Source organism: Podarcis melisellensis (assembly GCF_964234715.1).
Source record: "Podarcis melisellensis genome assembly, chromosome: 14".
NCBI classification, from domain to species: Eukaryota; Metazoa; Chordata; class Lepidosauria; order Squamata; family Lacertidae; genus Podarcis; species Podarcis melisellensis.
In genome coordinates, this window is record NC_138546.1 from 32,681,811 (window position 1) to 32,707,981 (window position 26,171).

The 26,171-nt window shown below is 44.7% G+C and overlaps 2 protein-coding genes across 6 annotated transcripts in view; one reads left to right on the top strand and one right to left on the bottom strand.

Annotated features, from left to right (window-relative positions):
- The window catches only part of LOC309356816 (F-box and leucine-rich repeat protein 13-like), a 243,429-nt gene that overhangs the window by 41,010 nt on the left and 176,248 nt on the right, over positions 1-26,171 (top strand). The gene's annotated exons all lie outside the window — the stretch shown is intronic.
- PCSK6 (proprotein convertase subtilisin/kexin type 6) overlaps positions 1-26,171 on the bottom strand; it is a 131,200-nt gene that overhangs the window by 19,553 nt on the left and 85,476 nt on the right. For all 5 annotated transcript variants that reach the window (XM_081888486.1, XM_081888487.1, XM_081888488.1 and 2 more), the window contains 6 exons: positions 23,783-23,900; positions 15,575-15,763; positions 12,135-12,271; positions 6,527-6,706; positions 1,327-1,429; positions 139-335 (listed from right to left, as the gene is read on the bottom strand). In XM_081888486.1, coding sequence (XP_081744612.1) covers positions 139-335; positions 1,327-1,429; positions 6,527-6,706; positions 12,135-12,271; positions 15,575-15,763; positions 23,783-23,900 — 924 coding nt within the window. The remainder of the gene's footprint in view (positions 1-138; positions 336-1,326; positions 1,430-6,526; positions 6,707-12,134; positions 12,272-15,574; positions 15,764-23,782; positions 23,901-26,171) is intronic.

Here is a 26,171-nt window from a genome sequence, read left to right on the forward strand (position 1 = left end):
TGGGAAGCTACAATGAGGGTTTGACAATATGCACAACTTGAAATCAATTAACACAGAGACAATTATATTTGGTAAAAACAAAACAAAAACCTTCAATTGGTTAGCAGCCCTTAGCTGAGAAGCATTTCCTTTCCTTACCTTCATCAGAGTAAAATCCAGCTGGACACAGCATCACACACGTATTTGTCTCTTGGTGGTGATAGAAGCCACGTTTGCAGGCTGTGCACGAGTTTTGGCTTCTGCCCAAGCACGCTTCACAGCCCCTGTAGCATCTGCGGCATTTCCGCTGTGAAGTGTCCCCAAAGTAGCCAGGGGGGCAGGAATTTACACACTTCCTGGGGGGGGGGGGAGAAACACAAGGAAAGTGAGGGGCTCCAGCACAACCAGCATAGTTGTTATGGTCCTGTCTCCATTGTGAGCATCACAGTTCTTTCCGGCCATCTAAATGTTGCATGGTTCTCTGATCGCCCATTCACCTGTTTGCTTTGCAAACATGTGGCTTCTGGAGACATAAGAAGAGACTGCTGGATCAAGCCAATCAGGTCCTATTGTTTTATAGCAAGGGCGGGGAAGCTTTCAGCCCAAGGGCCACATTCCCTCTAGGAAACCTCCTGGGGGGCCATGAACTTAAGCCAGGACACTGAGGTCCAGCTCCAAGGGCCTTCTGGTGGTTTCCTCACTGTGAGAAGTGAAGTTACAGGGAACCAGGCAGAGGGCCTTCTCAGTAGTGGCACCTGCCCTGTGGAACGCCCTCCCACCAGATGTCAAGGAAATAAACAACTAGCTGGGAAACCCAGCCAGATGGGTGGGGTATAAACAATAAAATATTATTATTATATCAATAATATACAGAAGGGGCCACAGAAGAGAAGTAGTGAGGGAGACAAGCACCCACCCAGGTCTGCAGCTCGCATCCTCACCTGATCCTCACCTCATTGTTGGACCCCCTGTTTCATATATATTATGTCAATCATAAACTGGAAGAATTATGAGGCTGCAAACCTCAGCATGCTTGAAAGTCCATAAAAAAATCAATACAACTTAACTTTAGAAAAGATAGATATGATGGGAATAATTTGTTTTGTTTTTTACATTTATATCCCAATTGCCCTGCCTCTAAGGAGCCTGAGATAGTGTACTCATTTCTCCCCTTCCTTATTTCAGCTTCACACAACAACCCTGCGAGGTAGGTTAGGCTGAGAGACAATGAACGGCCACTCACCCATGGCTGAGTGGGAATTTTGTACCTAGCTCTCCCACCACTAAACCACCACACCTGCTCCTTCAGAAAGCTAACATGTGCGATAAGACTTCTGTCCACTTTACCTGCCAGTTTTAAGGCTCCCGAGGCTGAAATGGAAACAGTTCAGGCATTGGTCAGCGTTGGGGCCGTCACATCCTTTGTCGCCACATTCCGTATGGCACGGACCTTAGAGAGACAGACAGTTCTGCTGAAAGAAGAGATATAAAACTCCTCCTAGTTCAACCCACAAAATTGCATCCGGTGTACATTCTATCAAGTGTACCACATACCAGTAGGATTAAAACAACAACAACAACCAACCCAAAAATGCTGGGAATACTTTGCACCCATTTTCCCTCCTTTCCCAACCTCAAAGGTTTACTATAATCATACTGAGAGCCAAAACCCAGCAAGGCTCTTTCGGTCAGTGTATGCCTGGCACGAGGAGCACAAAACTGACTTAGGTTTTAAAAAGGGGGTCCATGGCTTAGCTCTCCTTTAGGTGCTCTGCTTCAGACTGCACCATGATCAGTGGTTTAGTGGTCAGCGTGGTGTGTCATTACTGTTTCTGTAGCAGGGTCCCTATCTCTGGCATCCTAAAGCTGCTCAATCAGCATGAAAGGGGAGCTTTTTAGCCAATGTATGCTCCTAAAGCTAAGCATTTGCAGACGTTGAAAATAGAAAGTGCTTCAGTTTCAGGAGAATGGCGTTCAAGTTCTGTTGCAAACAGTGAAAGCTCATGGAAAACACAACTAAAGTCGCTCTGAAAGAAGATACAGACCGCTCCAAAATATTTGCCCTTGTCTATGCACAGAAAATAGGGACGCGGGTGGCGCTGTGGGTTAAACCACAGAGCCTAGGACTTGCCGATCAGAAGGTTGGTGGTTCAAATCCCCACAAAAGGGTGAGCTCCTGTTGCTTGGTCCCTGCTCCTGCCAACCTAGCAGTTCGAAAGCACGTCAAAGTGCAAGTAGATCAACAGGCACCCCTCCGGCGGGAAGGTAAACGGCGTTTTCATGCGCTGCTCTGGTTCGCCAGAAGTGGCTTAGTCATGCTGGAAGCTGTACGCCGGCTCCCTTGGCCAATAAAGCGAGATGAGCACCGCAACCCCAGAGTCGGTCATGACTGGACCTAATGATCAGGGGTCCCTTTACCCTTTACCTTATGCACAGAAAATAGTAGATCTAGCTGAAAGGCAACACACGGAGGAAGGGCCACCAGCTCCTGGGGGCTCCCAATATTTTGGGGGTAGGGGCCAGGTGCCCCCAATGTCCCAAAAGCATGGAAACGTTTTATTTGCAGCTGTATAGCTGAGTCCCAGGACTGTCTCCAGGCCACACCCTTCACTGTCCCTGTGCAAATGCTTTGGTCTGTCTGGAATCCATCCCTGAATTGTGAACATGTCTTGCTTGGGGTCCAGATTTCATTGGTATTGATATATACACTCAAAGGCATAAGTACCCTAAAACTGGGTTTTGTTTACTTCTAGAATCCAGATATTGCCAGCAAAAAGAGTCAAGGGTATTATGGCAAGTGCCGCCCAAAATGACATAAATGAGCAGAAGGACTTGCATGTCCCACAAAACACAGAGTTCCAATACTGGGACAGGTTTCAAAGCTGAGCTGAGCTATGCAGCTGTGTAGGATTCTACATTTTTGAGGGTTTCGCCAACGTTTATGAGACCACCTGGAAAAAGACTCCAAACGCCACAATAAATTTTGTGTGAATAATTTAATAGCACTGGGGAGGGGTGGGCAGAGCTTGGAAGGACAACAAAGCTGCATCTGCGGCCGGTTTTTAACAGGAGGAGTGGGCTCTGTCCAAAGAAACCCATTCACCTACTCCTGAATTCTCGGCTCACAGGAAGAGGCTGTATAAACCAAGAGTCAAACAGAACCTAACATTTATCTCACAGCCATAATATTAGTATACAGGATATCAGCCAAGCCAGCAGCAGCAGCAGCAGCAGCAGCAACTCACATTTCTTGCTCATTTCTTTATGGGGCTTAGAGTTACAAGGCCTAAAGTGGAGCTACCAGGCCAATTGAACCTTGCCCTGGCAATACAGCTTGTCAACGTAATTGTCTCAAGGAGGTGACCATTAAAAAGGCATGTGCATTTCTGAAACTTTTGGCATCCGGGATGTTGGGTGGTTGCGTTTTCCCCCTCAGATTAAAACTGGATACAGATAGGTAGCCGTGTTGGTCTGCCATAGTCAAAACAAAAAAAATTCCTTCCAGTAGCACCTTAAAGACCAACTAAGTTAGTTCTTGGTATGAGCTTTCGTGTGCATGCACACTTCTTCAGATACACAGTTCTGTAAAACTGGAGACACAGTTCAGCCTTAAAGACGCTTCTAAATTTACTAGGGACTGCCACCCTTGCTTGTGTTGCTTACCAATTCCGCCAAACTCCACCCCACCCCTCTCCCTTTACATCTCACCTAACCTATATCTCCTCACAGCTCCTCTGTCCCCCCCCCCCATCCCTGCTTTAATTATTCAAACCTCTGCTGTTGTTAAAGCCACCATTTCAAACCTTTCTTCTGTTGTGCTCCCTTCTCCTGTTCTGAGTTCATGAAATCTAGGATTGTGATGCACCACTACAAATCCTCCAACAGGGGCTACATGATGACAGCCTTACATTTTTATGTATATAGAAAGATAGGCATAGAGACACAAAAGTGGAACCAGCAGCAACAATCCTGTCTGGAACGACACAGCAGCTCCAGTAGCTCCTCGTACTTAATACTGCCTCCTGGGCATTCTGTACTCCCGGACTATCAAGGCAATGGTTTCTAGGCAATGGCGGTGCTTCACACCTGTCATGCTGTAGTTCTGGGACGGGGAACCAGTGGTCCTCTGGGTGCTGATGTACTTCAGCTCCCATTGGCTCCAGCCAGAATGGCCAGGGATCAAGGATGATGGGAGTTGTAGCCCAGAAACAGCTGGAAGGCCACAAGATCCTCAACCCTGCTGTGTTGAGCAAGGCTGTGTCAGCTGCTGCACATCTTTATACCCCTCACTTAGGATGAGGTTGCTGCCCATATATTTGCAAAGAAAGGAGAGGGATCACAGATGCATGGGACCACTCTGAAACAGGACAGGCATTTCTGGTTTTATGAAGATTGAGAGGAAAGCAGTTAAGCCACTTTTCCTAGGGAGGGTTCTAAAGATCGAGCAAAACTACAGGAAAGTTACTAACTCTAACATGGGGTAGTCAATGTGGTGCCCTCCAGATATTGTTGGGTTACAACTCTCATTAGCCCCAGCCAGCATGGACCATGGTCAGGGATGATGGGAGTTATAGTCCAGCAACATCTGGAGGCCAACCACATTTGCTACTCCTATTCTATCACCTGGTCCATCATGACACTGATACGAAACTCTGCTTTTCTTGAAGCCTCTGAGTCATCCCCCCTGAAGCTTGGGTCAGCTACAGCTCAGTGGTGCATTCTGGAATCCCACTGCATTTTTACTCCATCTTTGAGATGATGGCACTGCCAATATACTGGCAGAGATAGTAGGCATCAACTGCATGGCGCCTCTCTATGCTGAAGAGCATGGAGTAGCAGATGTATTGCTGCCCTGGGCTCCTTGAAGAAGGGCAGGAAAGAAATGGAAGAAGTACATGAATAAAATATCCCTCACTTTCCAAGGCACACTTCAGTCCTTCTTAGTAGTGCACCCCGACATGCAGTGTGGAGTTATCATATCATATGATAGTGCTTTGCTGCATGATGTTATATCCTCATAATTCACAGGGTGGTGCATGAGCCCACCCCACAAAGAGATACAAATCAGAAATCCTAAACTCCACAGCCAGAGCCCCTCTGTTAATTCTGGGCTCTGTAGGAGATAGCCAAACTAAGTACATTTGTATTGTGGTTCTCATTCTGTCATTTGTATTGTTTTCCAAAACATTCTGTTTTGGTTTCTGCCAATCACCGGAAGGGATATGGGATAAATTTGATTCAGTTCACATTTAAAGACAAACCACCATAATTCATACATTACAAAGCAAATACAGGAACTTAAACGCAGCCATCCTTCGAGATTCACACTTTTTCTGGATTTTGCTATGCAGTCCTCTAGCGAAGAAATGTGCACAAAAAGGTATAGGCTACAGTTTGCAAAAAGGCGTGAAAATAACATACAAAAATGCTTTCTACGAGGAGGAGAAATTGCTTTGCAAAACTGAGCATATTACACCAAACTGCATACAGATCTGTGTATATTAGAATAAATTAGCAACACGAGACTGATGAAATTTCATGAGGGAATAATAATTAAAAAAGAAAAAGCAAGCTGATGTGGAGAACTCAGCATAACACTGAAAAACCGAAAAAATGAAATTGAGAGATTTGCCATGCCCTGGTCATGAAAAAGGAGAAGGACTGGTGATGTGGTCTTCTGCATCCCCACTTTATATGTATGTATTTCATGTGTACTTTAATGAACTGAATAATGAGTCATGGGGGTGTGGGGAGTGTGTGCATAAACTTAGCAGGACTTATCTTTTCAGTTCCTAATCTGTTAATGTTGTTAATACTGTTTTGTAGAATGCCACATTGATTTGTTAACCATATATTATGACTTTTGCTGTAATTGTGACGCTCAGCTTATTTTTAGTTGCTGCTTTGTTAACAGTGCTTCATAGACAGCAATTGTTTTATCGATGGTCGTCAATTATTTTATATTATTTATGCTGCCTTTGTGATGTTCTATGATGTTATTGTTTGTAAGCTGTTCTGGGATTCATTCGAATGGAAAGAGGCATAGAAATACAATAAATCAAATCAAATTCCATTCTGAAATTTAACAGGCATTGTCCATACCTGTCGGACGTTTATCTGTATAACCTCAAAAGGCTTGGAAACCTCCTGTTGCAATGTGGTTTTAATTTCCTATATGCTAGTAGGGGCCGCATCATGCATTTGGGATTAACCAGTTTGGAATTAGAAACATGGAAACCAAACCCCAACGTTCTCAGGAATCTGAATGGATTCTTGTACTTGCTGAACACCAAGGGAGAATGGACAAAACATTGTACTAGTTTGGGATAGGGTCAATTTTTGGGGAAGTCAATGGAGCACCACCTCCATTCATAGTACTTGTGGTAGACTTGGCAATAAGAGGGCTTGGTGTACTGGATTACAAACCATCTCCTAGTTTTTCCAAGGTGGGGGGAGTGACAGCTCCGGTTATTCGCATAAGGAAGTGGAGTTTGAGGCGGGGCAGGGAGGAAGGGATAGACAGAGAAATGGGATTTGGGCACTTTACCTGTGTATTCCTCTTCATCCTCCAGTATCTCCATCTGAGTTTGGAAGAAAGCCGCTTTTGAGGCTTCCATGTCAGAAGATGGCATCTCCAGCATCCGTGACCTGGAGTGATGGGAGCTGGAATTGGAATACGGGCTCTCAGCTGTTCCATATAAAATGAGGCTCCATTCTTTTAACTTTCCTGCAAAAGATTCAGCATTCATAAATATTGCCCTGGTTTGCACATTAACACTAAGCAACAGTGCATTAAACTATGGTTTATATCAGGGGTCTGCAACCCGTGGCTCCGGAGCCACATGTGGCTCTTTTACACCTTTGCCGCGGCTCCGGGGCGGATACTAGTGAGGGGAGGAGGCGCATTGTGCGCCCCGATACTCCCTACTGTGGTGGGTGCTGTACTGGCTGTGACGTTGCATGGGGGTGGTGCGTGCGTTAGTCACGCACCGTCCCAATGTCACCTTCCCGCCCGCCCGCCCGCTACATTGTAAGGGGCATGTACGCTGGTCACTGCATTGAAAGGGGGCATGTATGCTGGTCACTGCTTTGAAGGGGAGTGAAGAACACACACACACAAAAAGGTAACTTGTTAATTTAACATTTATTTCTATGAGGAGGAATAATTCTGAGGGGTCAAACAAAGAAATAATAAAAAGTGACAAAAAAGTTATTTTTATAATGACGAGTTTTGCGGCTCCCAGTTTATTTTTCCCCGGAAACGGGTCCAAGTGGCTCTTTTTGTCTTAAAGGTTGCAGACCCCTGGTTTATATGATAGTCTGGACCCTGTCCAGGGGTTTGTTTACTCCCAACAAACCACAATCTTAAGCCACGGCTTGTTGTTACCTTACTTGGCATTGAAGTGTGAACCTAGCACTGTTCCTTAACTATGGCTTGCTTGGCCGCCCCAACCCAGGTTTTCACCAAGCTACAAATAATAATAATAATAATAATAATAATAATAATAATAATAATTTATTTATACCCTGCCGATCTGGCTGAGTTTCCCCAGCCACTCTGGGCGGCTCCCAATCAAGTGTTAAAAACAATACAGCATTAAATATTAAAAACTTCCCTAAACAGGGCTGCCTTCAGATGTCTTTTAAAATAAGCATGAGGAAGAGCAGCTGGAAAACAACTCAAGTTTAGAGGAACAAACCATAGTTTGTTTGATTGTCTGTGGGACCAGTCATGGTTAACTCATGCTTTGTTAAACAAACCATGGTTTAAACAATTTTTTAAAACAGCTTTTCCCAATCTGGTGCCCTCCAGATGTTTTGGATTACACTCCCGTTAACCTAGGCCAGCATGGCCAATGGTGAGGGATGATGGGAATTAACAGTCCAAAACATCTGGAGGGCACCAGGTTGGGGAAGGCTGCCTTAAATGAACCAATGCTTAGCGTTATGTATGATCCAGGCCATTAAGTCTATTAACTGTTAATAATCAGTCATCTGCCTTAACTGATGGAAATGCTCCCAGATACCACCTACTAATGGATTATTTGACAAGGTTGTAATGGACACAATTACTTAAAATGGATAAAACACCTATGCAAATTAAGGCGGCTTTGCATCCTAATTTCAAGGGTGATTTCTTGTGAAAATGATCCCTATTTCAGGTAAATATTCTCTCCAAAAGGGAGATGTGTAAAAGTCTTGCTAGAACTAATCCTATTCTGATGTTGATCTGTTTTAATGAATTTGATCCTTGATGACTCTGAAAAGAGAACGTGGAAGAGGAAATTGGCAGTTACGTTTGAAATGAAATCTTGGTAAATGTGTTACTCTTTTGAAATGTTTGAATGCTCAAATAAAGTGGTTGAAACATCAATTCAAATTAAATAAGTGTGAAAATTACAAAAGTCTACTATATGTTTTGGAAAGTTCTTGGTTCATTCCATGCACATTTGGAATGAACCAATTTGAAGAATCTTAAGATACTCTAACCAAATATTGCATGATGCTTCCTGAGGTCAAGAAGCAGGTTTTCATCTATATTTGGATACACCTGGATGCCATTTTGAACCAAGATGGCGGACTGAACCTTTCAAAACTGCAGTGATTTTTTTGTTTCCAACGTTTCCCAAGCAACACTGGTTATGAGGCAACTAATGTACACATAAATGACTTTTTGAGATAACAAGGGAATGCAAGGATTGACAATTTAGTTTCTCCTTCATCCTTTAATACCTCATTGACACATACCTCAGAATGAGGTGGCAGAGTTATGAGACAGTTGAATGGCCTTTAGTGCTTAAAACTACAGAAGGGTGAATCATATTCTTCAACGCTTCCACCACAGCATAAATATAATTCATTCCCTGGTGGATGTACATTGCTGAGGAAGATCAGTAGTGGCCCGAAAGCTATCAAAACTGCTGGTCTGTTTTTGATGGTCTTCTAACTGAGGGATCTCCAACGTGGTGCTTGTGAGCACCAGTGTGCCCAACAGATTTTGTGTTCTCACACTCCCACAGCAGCCATTTTGTGACACGTGCTCATAGTGCTTTCTCAAAATTCCAAATGTGGCCCCAAAGGTTGGCAAGCTTTGTTTTAATTGGACGAATTCCAGACAAGTTTTGAGTGACTTCAGGACTCCCTGGAAGACAGTTTGTAAGACTGTGAGGTCACCCTTCTCCAGTGTAAAGATTGCAACTTGAACTGCTGTCCAAGATTTACAAATGGTCCTCAAAAAGGCTGGCTACTCAAGCATTTAAATATTTGGTATGAAGCAGAAGAACTAAATCATTCTCAGGAGAGGGGGGGGGCTAAAGATTTGCTAACACACACAATTTCTTGTTTTTTGCTCATTCTTTTCATAAGCATTATGATATTTTGTTGTTGTTAAAAGAAAAAAAACCTAAAACGTATCAACCAGCCTGATTCAAGTCCGCAATCCTAACTCCACTTACCTGGGATAAAGCCCCACTGAATTCAATAGGACTTACTTCTGAGTAGACATGGTTAGGATTGTGCTGCAATGGTATCACAGAAGCAAATGGGGGGAAGGGGGGGTTGCCTTTCCAATGAAAACTCAGGAATGGGGTGGGCTTTGAGGATTTTATAAAAAACAAAACAAATATCAAGGGCATTAGAAGTAATCCACCTGAGCCCAGAACAAATTTGCTCTAAAGAACCCCAGGAAGGGCATGAGGAGGAATCTGTTCTCAGGGATTTATTGCTGCTTCCCGTGGTTAATATATGTTGGGAGGCGTTCAGAAAAGAAGCTGCAGTAACTCATTCCCAGTGGGTGCAGCGATCATAAGCAGCACCCACAATGAGCACTTTATTTATTTATTTATTTATTTATTTATTTATTTATTTACAGTAAGCCTGCAACTTACGCACATTCAGGTTGACATGCCAGGCAGAATAATTTAAAAAAATTAAAAAGGAGGAGAAAAGAGGGCAGGCATCTGGAAAAAATGACTTCGGCAATCCCACCCACCATTGCACTCAATGTATTTTGACTATGCACAATTTTGGCTTTAGGCATGTTCCCCAGAACATAACTTAAGTTGCAGGTACGCCATTTATCCCTCCTTTCCTTTAAGGGGCTCACATCCGCACCATTGGCTGTCGCTTTTCCAAAGAAAGCCACCTTACACAAAGGTAAGACGATTGTTCCAACTAGCTCAATATGGTCCACACTGGCTGGCAACAATTCTCCAAGATCTTGGACCAGGACCATTCCAAGTCTAGCAGGTAGATGCTTGGGGAAGGGCCACAGGTGGCTGGAAGAGAATGTGTGTTGTGTGTCCCTGGCGCAATACCACTTCTTTGCAGCCGGCGCAACAATGCAGACTAGGAGACGGGGAGCTCTCCCAGCCCACCCTAGGGATCCTGGAGACTAAACCTTCTGGTGTGCAAAGCATGCTCCACCACTGAGCTACAGCCCTGGCCCAGACCTGTCCTCCTGCTTCCAGAGTGCTTCTTGGTGGTGGAACATCACATTCCAGATCGACAAAATGTAAATATTGAAGAGCAGCAAAGCAGGCACATTTAAAATGCCTGTGCAGCATTAAACAGACTACGTTGCACAGATTTGCTTAAACCGAGTGCAGAAATGTAACACTGTTCGGTGCAAGATGCTCATGACTTTCAATCCATCAAATTTATGTTATGGAATCCCAAAATGTCATGGAAAGCATGCGGGGCACACATTTGAACATCACAGGGAGCTTCTGCCCCATGTTAGTCTTTTAGTTTCACATCTGTTTTGTTTTAAATGTGTTTGTTGTTTTTCTGTGTTTAACTTTTTAAAATTATATGATGTGCAAATTGCCTTCAGATGGTGGTTTAGAAGGAGAGTGATAAAGCAATGATCAATAATAATAACAATTCTCCCACTTATTTACAAGTGGCAGGGAGTGCCAGGAGCAGCCCAGGAATTTGAATAAACCAAAAAAAATTGTGTTTTTAAAATGAATAGCATAATTTGTGCATTTTGAACTGTTGTGTCAAGAATCAGGCCAAATCAGGCCAAAGTCGTGTTTTGGTCTGCCATCTTGATTTAAAATGGCACCCAGCACCCAAGCATCAAAGAAAACCATTGCTCCCTACTTTGGAAACCCTCATGCAAAGTTTGGCAAGGATATATCCAGAAGCAGCTGAATCTATGCCAAAAAAATGGGTGAAGTCACATTTTGGACCGCCATCTTGATTCAAAATGGTGCCTGGTGTCCAAACATTGACAGAGACCCCCATCTTTGTCCAGGGTGGCAATATTCCCCTCTGCAGCACTGCCATTTATTTCTACACCCAAATAACCTGAATATTCTCAGCCCTTCGACAAAGCTAAGCTAAAGCTGGTATGTCAACTGTGAGAGCCTCAATGGAAAATTATAGCAAAGATCACATGGGGGGGGGAGGAAATTGTGCCACTTTATTTCACTGCCAAGGCTTGGAGACCCAGAATCACACCAAGGAAAGAAAAGGACAAGAATCCTGTCCTTACGCCAGCCTTTTACACCCTGCTGTAAAGGCACAGACTCCTGACATGCGTTGTTCAGTGTTTAAAAGTCAACTTGAGGCCTTTTAATGGCATTTGTATCAGAGGTATTTCATGCTGTTTTGCCCAAACTTCAGCCAGTTCCTGAGAACACTGTCTCCTCTTGTATTAACAGGGGGGAAATGTTTCTGAACACCATTCATGACTCTAACCTGGAGCAGGATGGGTTGGGGGTTGGGGGAGAGACTAGGGGCCAGAAATCTTGGAGAGGGAGAAGGAGCGACTCCTAAGGAATGAAGAGGCCTGCATACCAAGCACAAAAACACACACCGTCACTTGTTAATATGTCATCTCTCTGTAACACTGCAAAGCTTCAGCCGGCGAGAAATAAATATAGATCTATACCGTATGACGCAACCTACAGAACAGCCCCGTCCAGAGCTAAAAACAGCACGCAAGAGGCGTTAAAAGAAATCCCTACATTGCCAATGCAAACACTGCAGGGAAGCTTGAGTTTTATGTGCTGATTTTCACGTTTTCATGGCTGTGGGGTGAGGAAAGAGGGAAGGGAGTTGTAGGGTGGCAGCCTGTCACATGTCTCACCTGCACCAAACATTTGGGCCTCTCACCGCAAGAGACGACACAATCCAGAGGCACTTACCTTGCATGTCTGGGTTTCGCACATGGTATGGCTTATCCTGGATTTCCAGCGTCCATTCTCCTGCAGCCCTTTCTCCCCAGCAGTGGACAGTCATGAACTCCCAGTGCTTGAAACCATTACTAGAATCATCGTGCTGTCTGTTAATAGGATGACAAACATCAAGAGGTCACACCAAGAGGTGGCAAAGAGAACTGGTGGGCTATCTAGTTCAACCACCTAATTTAGGCTCACAGGCTGAAGGTTCCCCATCAATGCCGGATTTATGTATAAGCTAAACAAGCTATAGCTTAGGGCCCCATTCTCTTGGGGGGCCCCCAAAAAATCAAAGGGGGAAAAACTGGATGTACATTTCCAAAATATAAGATAAAAAACAAATAAAATAAAACCTACATACAGCAACAGTGTTTTGTGTTGTGTAGGCTGCTATGCTGTAAGTAATGGGCCCTGCCTGCTAGCCTGCTCCCTAAAATATCACTGGTTTGCCCATTTCTATATACAGGGTGCCTACATTCTGCATGGACTGGTCCATAAATTACCGTATAGCATATATTCAACACAAAAAACAGTGACAATTTGTTGTTGACAAAGGACAGCTGGACATATAAAGGACCCCATTACCTTCAGTAGCTTAGGGCCTCATCAAACCTAAATCCGGCACTGTTCCCCATGCCTACTCTAAGTAGGACTGGTTGGATTCTACCCATTTGTACTAAAACTAGGAACAGAAGTCCAAATTTGACTTCGCCATTGACCCTGAAAACTCTCCTTTTTGGCACCAAAGGAAAAGCAATTATTTGCCATAATCCACACATCAACAGAGGGACGCGGGTGGTGCTGTGGGTTAAACCACAAAGCCTAGGGCGATCAGAAGGTCGACGGTTCAAATCCCCTCAATGGGGTGATCTCCTGTTGCTTGGTCCCTGCTCCTGCCAACCTAGCAGTTCAAAAGCACGAAGTGCAAGTAGATAAATAGGTACTGCTCCGGCAGGAAGATAAACGGCGTTTCTGTGCACTGCTCTGGTTTACCAGAAGTGGCTTAGTCATGCTAAGGAACCTGTACGCCAGCTCCCTCTGCAATAAAGTGAGATGAGCGTCGCAATCCCAGAGTCGTCCGCGACTGGGGTCACTTTACCTTTACCTTTTACACATCAACAGAATAATGAAATAATATCTGCCATAAAAAAATGGAGAGGAGGAGTTTTGGGGTGGGAGAAGATATATAGGGGAACACTTATTTCAGCATGCATGTCTCTGGACACACTCGGCTGCTTTCTGCCAGCATGCATCCTGGAATGTTTAACTGTTTTGATTCAGCTCCGCTGCCATACAGCAGCTTGTATCTAGAGGGCATCAGTTGCTTTTCCGGATTAGCAGACCCTGACTTGGCAACGCAAGCCCTGTCAGCATCTTTATAAAAGAAAATCCAAAAGGACAGTAACGGCCTCCTGCTCGTGTTCACGGTACGTGAAGTTGCAGCTGGCAAAGGGACATGCAATTCCCTGAAAATGCACTGTTTCCCACTGGCTCTCTGGTTTCCAAATCACCTAGTGCTAATAGGAGGGGAGAAAGCAGAAAGCAGCATGGCCGAAAAGCCTGTTGCAAATATGCAAAACAGGTGCAGCTGGAAGTAGAGACCAATGAGGGCAGGTATCAATAAAATGATGAACGACAGCTCTCAAGTGCCAGTGGATTTCAGTGGCTACCTATAGCCACCCTTGTGTAGTGTGGACATATTGTGCAACCTGGTCTTGATTACATTGCCTTCGGTGGGGGGATCTTGGAGGCACCAGGAAACTGCCATGGGATTCTTCCCCAGAGCCTCAGCCTTGAGGAGAAAGGGTGCAGTTCTACTGTTGTCCTCCAGGGGCCAGGAGGGAGGTTCTCCCTGGTTTTTGACTGGTTCCCAACCTCCTTATGGCTACCTTGCCTATCTTCCAGCAACCACCTGGCTTCCTGCTCTCTATACAGCAGGGGTGAGGGACATCGGATGTGGGAGCCACACATGTGGGAGTCTCAATTTGGCCTTCAAGATTCTCTCCAGGCCAAGCCCCTCCCTCAACATCACACCCCTCACCAGCCCAGCAAGTGCCTTTGCAGGGCTCTAAGATGCTCTTGAACTCTGGTACCTCTTGCTTGCTTAGATGGAAGATGGAGGTGTAGGGGGGTGTGTGTGTGTGTGTAGACACCTCTGAATTTCAAAGGCAGACATGTCCTGCTTTACGAACACTCACTACGCAAATTTTCACTTATCAGAACACAAGGAATTAGCACCCAAAGCTCCTTATACACACTGCAGATTCTGTGGTCAGGAATCCATAGGAATCAGTGGAAATTGTTGACTTGTTATGTGAACAGAAATCGTTTACTCATTATGCAAATGCTCACCTAACGAATGACTTCCAGAGAACACATTTTGTTCATAAGGCAGGACCTGTGTGTATGTTTTTGCACAGGCTTTTCCTGCATAAGGCTGGAACTTGTGTGGTTTTTTAAAAAAATATTTTCACTGTAATTAAATTGTTTTTGTGTTTTTATGTTTTGTGTCATCGCACATTGCTTAGGATTTTTTTTAAAAAAACGTTAAGAAATACTTTTCAGTGAAATAAATAAACCCACGCACTCCAGGTCCTTTTTAGAAGCTCATGGGCTTGCAGTCTTGCTGGGGCAGGTCACGTTCTACTCTCCTCCCTCTCAATCCTTTGCCTGGTTCTTTATTTTTTTAAGAGCAAAATGTCTACCCCGCTTTTTGAGGAACTCCCCCAGAAACCAACTCACAATCTCTAACCTTGAAACAACTCTACTTGACAACAAAATGCAAACCACTAAAGAATAAACCAGCATAAAAGATGAAATACAGAAACAGAATACAGTGCATAATGCAGATTAAGAAAAGAGTATCAAAACATAAAAATTTTAAAACTGCAGACAGTGTGATGTAGTGGTTAGCATGATGGGAGACCAGAGTTCAAATGCCCATTCAGCCATGAAGCTCACTGGGTGAAGAACAAAATGGCAAGGGAGAGAACCACCCTGGGGTCCTTGGTGGAAAAGTGAGGTATAAATGTAATAATAATATATTTATTAAATTTTTGAGTAATTTGGGAAAGCTTTTTTATTATTCATTTACATAGGGTTGCAGTCAACCAACTTTTACTCAGAGTAGACCCATTGAAATTAATGGCCAGGACTAACTTAGGTCCATTAATTTCAATGGGTCTCCTCTCAGAACCCCCCAACTAAATACAACCCATACCATTTAATGCCAAAATAGGCTTATGAATGGGCAGGCCTAGTAGTGTTGCAATCCCACCTGCAAAATCCAAGCTCTCTCCACCCAGTACCACCTACTGGCATTCATGAGGAGCAGACCCAGAATGCCTTTTCAACCTCAGTCCAGCCGGGCTACAAACTCTCAAGAGGGCATCTGTGTGACAGCTCACCTTCTAGCCAGGAGCTGGGACTTCGTACCAGAAGGAGAGGTAAGGTTTATCTGCAGGTCTCCCCGGCGCGGGTGTGCAATAGAAACCCGTACAATGACGTGCTCCAGATAGGCTACGTGATGGTCAGGGTGGTCCACACAGGCGTTAGTTAGAGTTGCCGTCCGCACCGTCTTGTTGGTGGGGATGAACCTAGAGAACGGGAAATAAAGGGAAGCCTTCAGAGGTCAGCAGTCCAGAATCCTGACAGAATAGGTTTACCCTAAATCAGGGCTGAGGAATCTTTGGCCCTCTAGATGTTGCTGAATGGCATTGCCCATTATCCCTGCTTACTGGCCATCCTAGCTGGGGTTGATAGGCATAGGAGTCCAACAATATCTAGAAAGGCTACAGCTTGCCTATCCCCAGCCTATGAAATGGGCTCCAAGCCTTCGTTCAATTAGACAGCCCCTTTCTATTATCTTTTCCAGCTCTTTTATACATGGCAAGGCTCATTAGAGAGGTGGCACCCAGCTCTGGTGGTTTGCCAGTTTCTCCTTCTATCTCCCAATTCTCTGTTGGAAAAACAGCTATAATATCCAGACCATGCTTTCCTTTCTCACTTCGTTGGCCAAGGAAGCCTGGAGCATTCGTTCTGAGCTGAACTTGTTTTCGCTTGCCGAATCACGCCGAACTACAACTCCCATCATCCCTGGTTACTGGCAATGATGGATGGGGCTCATGGGCACTGGAGTCCAAAAACATGTGGAAAGGAGAGCCACAGGTTCCCCAGCCTTGCCCTAAGTCCAAGTGGAACACTTTAGACATTTTGTGTGATGGCCTGGGATTCGGACTTGGATGCTGAACCTGAGGGATCCCAGCCTGCACAGGATTCCCCGCCTCCAGAACCAGCTGAGCCGGAGCTGGGGCATGAGCCTGAAGGGTCCTCACCTGTGCTGGGTCCTCAGGTGCAGGCACCAGCTGAGTCTGCTCTGGCTCCTGAGGTGATGGAGGACCCATTGCCTGCAGGTGCTCCACTCTCAGCCCAGACAGAGGAAGCAGAGGTTGCCTCTGGGTCCGGAAACCCTCCAGCCTCTCCTGAGCTACAGAGGCTCAGGGCAGAGAGGCGGAGGGAACTAAGTTCCCACAGGAGGAGTGCTCGCCTCCAGACCAGGAGAGGTGAGTCACCAGAGGATCGGGGCCTCCCTATGCCTTGGGGCAGATAAAAGCTAGCCAGTCCCAAGTTGCGGGAGCAATAGTGTTGGTTGATAGTTCCTGCCTGAACCCTGTCCTGCTTTTCTGCCAGAGCTCCTGACCTGCCCTGGCTCTCTGCTTGCTTGCTTGCTTGCTTGCTTGCTTGCTTGCCTGCCGGTTCCTGGCTTCACCCGACTCCCTGCCTTGCACCCAGCTTCAGCTACTATGGACTGCTTCCACGTTGCACCTTTGACCACGGACCGGACTTGGACCTCGCCTCTCGGGTAACCCACGGGACCAGCACATTTTGGTAGTTAGCCAAACTCCACCACATGCTGCTCCAATAACAATTTGTATTGCAGCCTAGAGGGTTTTAAAAATGTATTTATATTTATTTAGTAAGTGCATATATATCCTGTTGTCCTTTCAACAGGGAACTCAAGGTCACATAGGCAGCATACCCTGGTGGTCTCCCATCCAAGCACAGACCAGACCATGACCTGCTTAGCTTCAGCAAAGGGGCTGCATTTGGTGCCATGAGACCAAGTTGTATGTTGGCCTGCCCCTGGGAATGCTACCTTAGTCAGGTGGGGATGCTGACGACTTGGTTCTTGGAACTGCCACTTTAGTTCACAAAAAACAAACAAACGGGTCAGCCTACAACTGCTCTTAACAGCCTAACAGCCTTCTTGAAGCAAGAAGCCAATCTCGACAGCAGTCTTGGATCTCGTTCAGCTGAGGATTTTGTGCTTTCAGAGACCATCGTCTCTCCTACACAGTCACCGCCCACCAGCAATGAACCAACTCCCAGCACAGGGTCTGGAGCATGTTGTTAATGTCTAATTTATTGGGAGGAAGCTGCTCACCAGTCCCCAGACTTGCTCTAGGGACGCTTCTCAGCATATGGTGGAAGAGACTCGTGGGGATTACATCGCCGGTCTTTTATTTTGCCTTAGTCATAAAGGGAGAATCGATGAAAGCTATAAACAGTGATGTCATTTCCCGGGGAGAACAGGGTTTTTACAAGGGGACTTCAAAACATTATTTGCATGCAGCATGAACTGATTTAAAGAAGCTGTTTTGGCCAAATGTTCCCGACTTTCAGTTTAAGCAAGCGTCAGCTCTAGCGTCCTGATCGCAAACACCGACAAATCGCATTAAGGCCAAGAAAGCAATGTTTTTCAGCCAGATTCTCAGTCAATTGTGTGGAAATATTTCCTACTGAAGTCAGACCTCCAGAACTGGAGCTCCATATGTTCCTGTATGCATGGACTTCCCTTTGGAACAACAGAGTGCTTAAGCACAAGCCTGTGACGCAAGGGTGGGGAACCTGTGGCCTTCCATGTGTTGCCAAACTACAACTCCTATCAGTCCTGGCCATTGACCATCCTGGCTAGGGCTGATGGGAACTGGAGTCCAATAGCATCTGGAGGATCACAGATTACCTTGATAACCTGCTATACAGAAATGATCATACAGAGTTGACTCATTTGCTAAAAGGAATGGGGACGTCTGAACAATGAAGATTTCTCTGTGTGTAGATCACAATTCCCATGCCAACACCATATCTGAACATTTATCACCCATCTTAAAAGATCTGTGCTGGCTTCTAGTAAGTTTCTGGGCTTAGTTCAAGGAACCAGTTCTGGATTTTAAAAGACCTAACAGCTTTGGTCAACCAGGGCATCTAAAGAACAGTCTTCTGCCAGGTGGGACTCCCCTAAAATTAAGATCTGCTTCAGAGACCCTCTTCTGAGTGCCTGCATTGGGAGAGATTGAGGGTGTGGCAAACAGACAGGGTTTTCTCAGTGGTGGCACCTCATTCATGAAATACCCTTACCAAAGTTATGTGGGCGACAGTAATACTTACATTGTTTTGACAGCAGATGAAGACATTTTTATTTTGACAGCCCATTTTATTTGCTCTTAATACTAACTTCACTGAACAGCATTTTAACATCTTTAGATTTTCTCTTCCTTTTACAGGCAAGCTTTACTGCTATATGCCTGATGTTCTTATGACTTGCTGTTACCTCGAAATCACTACTTTGAGGGGAAGGGAGGAGAGGATTTTTAAATAAATAAGATTGCTAGAGCCAGACAAAAGTGTTTATGAGAGGGACATAGCGACACAGCTACCTCTTCTGCCTGTTGTATCCATCTTACTATTTAGCCACTACAATACCTAGATTCCCCATGAACATAATGGAATCTGTCCTCAGGGAGTCTCAGGAAAACAATATACTTCACCATTAGGATGTCATACAAAGTGAATTCTGTCTGGCTCGTAATGCTTAAAATAATCAAGTTGGAAGAGTCTCTCCAATATCATCTAGTCCAACCCCCAGCCTATATAGGGAGCCAACTACTACAGGATTCCCGATAGAAGTTTTTAAGCAGAGACTTGCACGCTCCCCTAACAAAAGAGAGTCCACCTTCTGAGGTGGTCTGGTCCACTGCTGAACAACTTGTGCCATCAGGAATGCTTCCTAAAGTTCAGCTAAAATCTTCTTTCTATGTGAACCTGCTGTGGGGTGGGGAATCTTGGGGCCGAATACCCCATTGCAAGCCCCTCTGTGTGGCTCTCAGGATTCTCCCTAAGCTACACTCCTCACCAAACCTGCTCTGCACTCTCACTGACTGCATTTGCCTGGCCGGAATGTCTCCCGGAACAACGATAACACCTCTTCCTTGCCTAGATGGAGGATGGAACGACGTCTGTACACAGAAACCTCTTATTTGTCTGTATCTATGGCTCCACATCTATGGCTCCACACAGTTTTGCCCTTGGCCCCACCTACAAGTGGCATGGAGTCCTCCCAGATCCTAGCCCAAAGCCCGTTTCCTCCTGCTCCAGTCTTTGTGAAAGGAAACATTCATTCTTATGGCTGAGGATGCAATGAAGGCATCTCCACACCTGCCTGGAGTCGCCCTGGTGGCCTAACTCAACATGCTTCTATACGCTTATCCATCCAATATGACTGCTCATCAGACACCTGGGTCAATGGGGTCTGGTCCAGGAGTGGGGAAAGCAAAATGTCACTTAGAGAAGGATCTGAAATATTTTGAAGCTTGAATTTGTTTTATTCTGGATTGTTTTATTTGAAGTTTTAATGCGTTGTAAACCGCTTTGGGATTTCCCCTCCTTAAAATAGAAAGTGGTATAGAGATGGAAGGAATGATCATCATTATCATCATCATGGCAATAAAACAGCCTCTTATTGAGCAGCTACTTGTCTGGCCTGGGACGCGGGTGGCGCTGTGGGTTAAATCACAGAGCCTAGGACTTGCCGATCAGAAGGTCGGCGGTTCAAATCCCCTAACAGGGTGAGCTCCCATTGCTCAGTCCCTGCTCCTGCCAACCTAGCATTTTGAAAGCATGTCAAAGTGCAAGTAGATAAATAGGTACCACTCCGGCAGGAAGGTAAACAGCGTTTCTGTGTGCTGCTCTAGTTTGCCAGAAGCAGCTTAGTCATGCTGGCCACATGACCCAGAAGCTGTACGCCGGCTCCCTCAGCCAATAAAGCGAGATGAGCGCCGCAACCCCAGAGTCGGCCACGACTGCACCTAATGGTCAGAGGTCCCTTTACCTTTTCCTTTACTTGCTTGGGCTATAAACTCCATCCTCTTTTTACAAGTTCCACTGGAGAGTATCAGCTTGAATTAAGCCTCAGACCCAAGTCCTCAATCACCTCACTCCACAGGGGAAAATACTGACACAGGGTGGGAGAAATGGAGAGGAGGAGGATAGGAAATTAGGTTATCCTCATTGACCAGCTGCAGACTGTAAGATTCCAGCAAATGTTAAACACCAGTTTCCAGATGCCTTTAGTCAACACAAGGCAAGCTGGAGATGTGTTACTATAGGGGTGGGGGACAACTTTCAAGCCAAGGCTTGCATCTCCATGCGGTTAACCTTCCAGGAGGCACATACCAAGGGTGGGTGGGACGAACGTCAAATGTGGGCAGGGCCAAAGTCATATACATATACACCCAGTTGCACATCTACACACACACACACAAGCAAACCACTGTCTCAAGCCCAGCCTTCTCTTTCCCCTCCATCTGTGATACAAAGACAATAGCCCTGACCTACTTTACAGGGTTGTTGTAATGATCACTGAGATAATGTGTGTTATATGTACACATACTGTAAGTTTTACAAAAATGAACGCGATGCTAATGTATTCACAGTTATAAGGTTTACAAACACTAATGTGTAAAATGCTGTTTTAATTTATACTATATTTTGCTTGCTGTTATTAGACTGAGATGGCCACTTTTATAGTTGTATTTATCAACATGCAACTTTCTGTCATTTATTTTGTTGTGTATTGTATCTATTTATGCTTTAAACATTGGTTTGGATGCTCTGAGCAGAACAGCAGGATTCTAATAAACAGTAAGTATTTCTTTAGATCAGGGTGGGAAAACTGTTTCCCTCTACCACTAGATGCTGTTAAACTACAAATCCCATCATCATCATTATTTTTTACTGTCAGCCTTCCTACCTTGGGATGATGGGAGATGTAGTTCAACAACATCTGAAGAAGAACCAGAGGTTCCCTACTTTGGCTTTAGACCATAAACAGTAGACTGAGCCAGTGTTACTTTTAGTTTTTATACAGTGCCAAACAATTTTAGGTGCTTTATTAACAAAGTATTATTATTATTAAATGGGTATTGGTCCTCCACCTATTGGAATTTGAATTAACTGCATTTTAATTTCTCTTCACAACAGCATACAGGGTCTTCCCTTCATTTTATCCTCACAACAACCTTGAGGTAGACAGTAACTGGACCAAAGTCACCTAGTATGCTTCATAACTGATGTGGGATTTGAAGCCAGGTTTTCCCACTCTTCATCTGAAACACTAACCTCTCAAAGATTGGGGGAGGGCTCTGAAGAGAGTGTGGCTGAGGCAGGGGAGCAGGGGCGTGACCCAGGAGAGGGGACCAGTGATTTATGGGGTGTGATGCCACCCACAAGGCAGAAGCCAGGGGAGAGGGAGAGTCAAGGCAGTCTGAGGCAGAGGAAAAAGGGACGAGCGACAGTTCAGTAGATTCCTCACTTCCTCCACCCCAATGTCTCCTAGAACCAGGAGGAGCTTGAAAAGAACCAGGTCTTTTTGGTAGTTGCACCCTCCCTCCCAGAAGATGTCAAACAGATAAACAGCTCTGTGATTTTTAAAAAACACCTGAAGGCAGCCCTGTTCAGGGAAGTTTTTAGTGTTTGATGTTGTGATTTTACTATTTTTTGTTGAATGACTGAGGCAACTCAGTAAGATGGGTGGCATATATTATTATTATTATTATTATTATTATTATTATTATTGTTTGGATTTGATATCCTGCCTTTCACTCCCTTTAAGGAGTCTCAAAGCGGCTAACATTCTCCTTTCCCTTCCTCCCCCACAACAAACACTCTGTGAGGTGAGTGGGGCTGAGAGACTTCAGAGAAGTGTGACTGGCCCAAGGTCACCCAGCAGCTGCATGTGGAGGAGCGGAGACGCGAACCTGGTTCCCCAGATTACGAGACTACCACTCTTAAGCACTACACCATTATATTATGATGATGATGATGATGATGATGATGATGATGATGATGATGATTATTATTATGCAATGATGACTTCTGTGCAGGAGAAGCCTCAGGTTGTGGGCAGGCAAGCTGTCAGAGGAGGGTACATAACCCAGAGGAGGAGAGGGGTCTCACTGTTGCTGCAACTGCTCCATGGGGCCCAGACCTGTGGCCAGCTACCTAGAGGCTAGAAGCATGTGTGCATGTGTATCCAGAGCACCATGGAAGCTGCTGAAAGTGTTCTTCTTGCCAATAAAGTGTTAAGGAAGACACATGTCTTCCTTATCTGGGATGGGCTGTGACATAACCATGACATCACACTGGCTCTGTAGTCTTGCCACAGCCTGTGAACGTACACTTAAGCAACACTCACTCAGGATCACAGAAATCAGAATCTTTTGGCAATATCTATAAATTCCGCGTGTGTGTTTGTTTTTTCTGTTGTAACCTATCCCCACCCCGAAATGGGTGGAAGGGGAAAGGGAGGGATCAAGGCCAAACTGAACCAACTTCCAGTCATCCTCAAGGTTCAGAAAAAGGTTATGCAGTTCAGTAATTAGAAACAGTTGTCAACATGGAAGCCACACCAAGTTATACCAGCAGCAAACAAACTTTTAAAAGGGGGGGAGGGGGGAAATGTAAAAAAAAAAAACCACAAAAAAACATAATGCGTGAAGGGAAGAAATACTGGAGGAGATCTAGGAATGGATCTGTCATTGCAGCCTCACAAGGAGTAAACACATTAAACTGTACTAACAAACTCCAGACAACTCCATGACTGGGTGATTATAAACACTGCAAATGAGCCAAAGCACACAAGGAAGCCTGTTAAACCACAGCAGGGGTGATATAGCTTTTCATCTCTTGCCAGTGTTTCTCAGACTCATTGGACTTCCATTCTAAAACATACCCTGTTTTGTGTGTGAGAGAGAGATTTATTACTGAGAAGTGGGCCCTGCAACAAAATGTTGCAGTGTGGCATGCTCCCTACGGGGAAAGGCTGCAGCATTTCGAACTTTTTAGTTTAGAGAGAAGGCGAGCAAGAGGTGGTATGATAGAAATTTATAATATTATGCATGATGTGCAGAAAATGGGTAGTTTTTTTCTCCCCTCTCTCATAGCACTGGAACTCATAGACATGCAATAAAGCAGAATGTTGGAAGATTTGAGACACGTAAATAAATTATTTCATGCAGTACTTTATTGAACTATGAAACAAAACGCCACAGAAAGCAGACACAGCCACCAATTTGGATGGCTTCAAAAGGGCAAGGTCGACACTGTGCAAACGCACTAGTGGGCAGGCTAAATTGGTTCCACTGGTTTGTTTGCACTGCGCTGACTGCCTCCCTTCCCCTTCCACAGGTATGCAACAGTGCGCTACTTACCAGGAAGCCAGGATAGCAATTCCACCCCACCTGACAAGCCACTTCTGATACACACATTTAAACACTCACCAAGGCTTCTTATTTGAGGTCCCAACACAAATGTGCTGAGCGGGGACTGTTCGCCACTTCTTTGCCTCGACAACAAGCGCTTCTGCATCCACCAGGCCGAATCCATACAAATGGCTAACTGAAAAGACAGGTGTCTCAGAGATTCACTGGTTTATTAAACAAACCCTTGTTTTTCACAGCCTCTCAAAACTGTTCCCCTGCCCCAGCACCTTGTGGGCTTTGTTCATGTGCCCGTGCAACGCTTTCACAAAAGAACAGCGTTAATTTTCCTCCATTCAAAACCTACAAAACGTTGTGTATTTTGCGCCTCTTGCGCCGTTAGCTTAGATATTCTGATGCTTCCTCTGCTTTAGTTTTAAATAATGTTGTATAAATGATTTGGATGCATGACTTAGAAGCCACAGTATTGTTATATAAATTGTTGATAGAAATAAATACAGCATTTTAAAATAAAAATGGGGAACAGAACCAGATATCTAACTTCATGCTCAGCATCCAGAGGCAAAAAGCAAAAGATAAAGCCAGCCTCATAGACCTGTCTCTAATATCCCATATTGCCTTATTATTCTTATTCTTATTTAGACTTGTTAGACATTTGTTACCCAAAGGTCTCCAAGTGACTTAAAGGTAAAGGTAAAGGGACCCCTGACCATTAGGTCCAGTCGTGACCGACTCTGGGGTTGCGGCGCTCATCTTGCTTTATTGGCCGAGGGAGCCAGCATTTGTCCGCAGACAGCTTCTGGGTCATGTGGCCAGCATGACTAAGCTGCTTCTGGCGAACCAGAGCAGCGCACAGAAACGCCATTTACCTTCCCGCTGGAGTGGTACCTATTTATCTACTTGCACTTTGATGTGCTCTCGAACTGCTAGGTTGGCAGGAGCAGGGACCGAGCAACGGGAGCTCACCCCGTTGCAGGGATTCGAACCGGCAACCTTCTGATCGGCAAAGTCCTAGGCTCTGTGGTTTAACCCACAGCGCCACCCGCACCCCTCCTAGTGACTTACAACACATTTAAAAACATAACAGCTTCGTACGCTCAAAACACCATAGGAATCAGAACTAAAGTCAAGGTGCAGAGCAAGGAATTCTACAAATGCAAGACTGCAAGTGCAGTTTTCACATTTGCTAATTTTGAAAAAGTTTGTAAAGGCTTTCTAGCTGTTACATTCCTGGCTTACACAATTCTCAATAATTACTTTGAGGTTTCAGCTGTGCTGTAATGCGTAGAGACCATTGGAAACCATCTGAAGCGGGGGATGGATAATTGATTCTTCAGTGTTTTTTATGTGGTTGAAATTAATGTCAAATCAAGGTGGAGTGTGTTAACTTCCTATGAAGTGTGCATTGCTTTGCCCGTCTTAAAGGTTTATACAAGCTCTTCTGCCTACAGGCCAGACAAATAAAATGATTTGGGCCACTGAACTGACACAACAGCTGATATATGACTCAGCCAACCTATTAACCTGTGAGGACACATCTGCAACATGTGTCCAAATCAGACTTTGGTAATGTATTTTATATTAAAGAAGTTAACCAGTATCTGTGATAAAACCTGAGCATTTTCAATTTGACTGTAAAACTGCAAAGGAAAACTAGTATTGTTATCTGATTCTCTCTCTCTCTCTCTCTCTCTCACACACACACACACACACACACACAATTGAAAGGTACCTCCTTTTGCATACGTACCCATCCCTAATAAAAACAGTTTCTGGGAGGAAAACTAACGTAGAACCTACAGATTATTTTGTTTCTGAAGTAACCAAAAGTCTTACTGTAAGGATTACTTTAAAGTCACTGAAAGGAAATCCCAGAGGTAGAACTTAATTTTGACACAGGCTTGTTTTGCACCTTGGCAATAGTTTTTTGTCACAACTAAGAAAACAAAATGAAACAAAACAGAAAAAGGCAGGATTTCCCACCTCAAATCACTATTCCAATCCAGTAGAAGTTAAGCCTTCTCAAAATGCTATTTGCTTTTGCATCTGTCACCGCTGCTTGGATTTTGTCTCCTGAAACAGACAGGAGCTCGCAAAATACCCATTGATAAAAAAGGCTTCTAAGGGGATTATCAGACCTCCGAACAACCAATAATCATTTTTCTTGGCAGGTCTGTGGGGCAAGTAATAGAAGGAGCTGTTTGAAATGGATACATGAGATCTCCAGCTCAGAAATCTCTGTGGATATTGATTTGGATTTATAACTTAATCCCACAAGCGCCATGTGGGGAGATGCATTGCTAAGAATAAGAAACAGAAGAATCATACAGGTTTCTCACCTAGTGGCGAGGTTTTCCTCTAAAAAGTAGGAGTGTATACAGACTGCAACTGCTATGGCTTGAGCATTCAGATGAAGGAACCTAACTGAGAATGTGTTGCACACAGACTT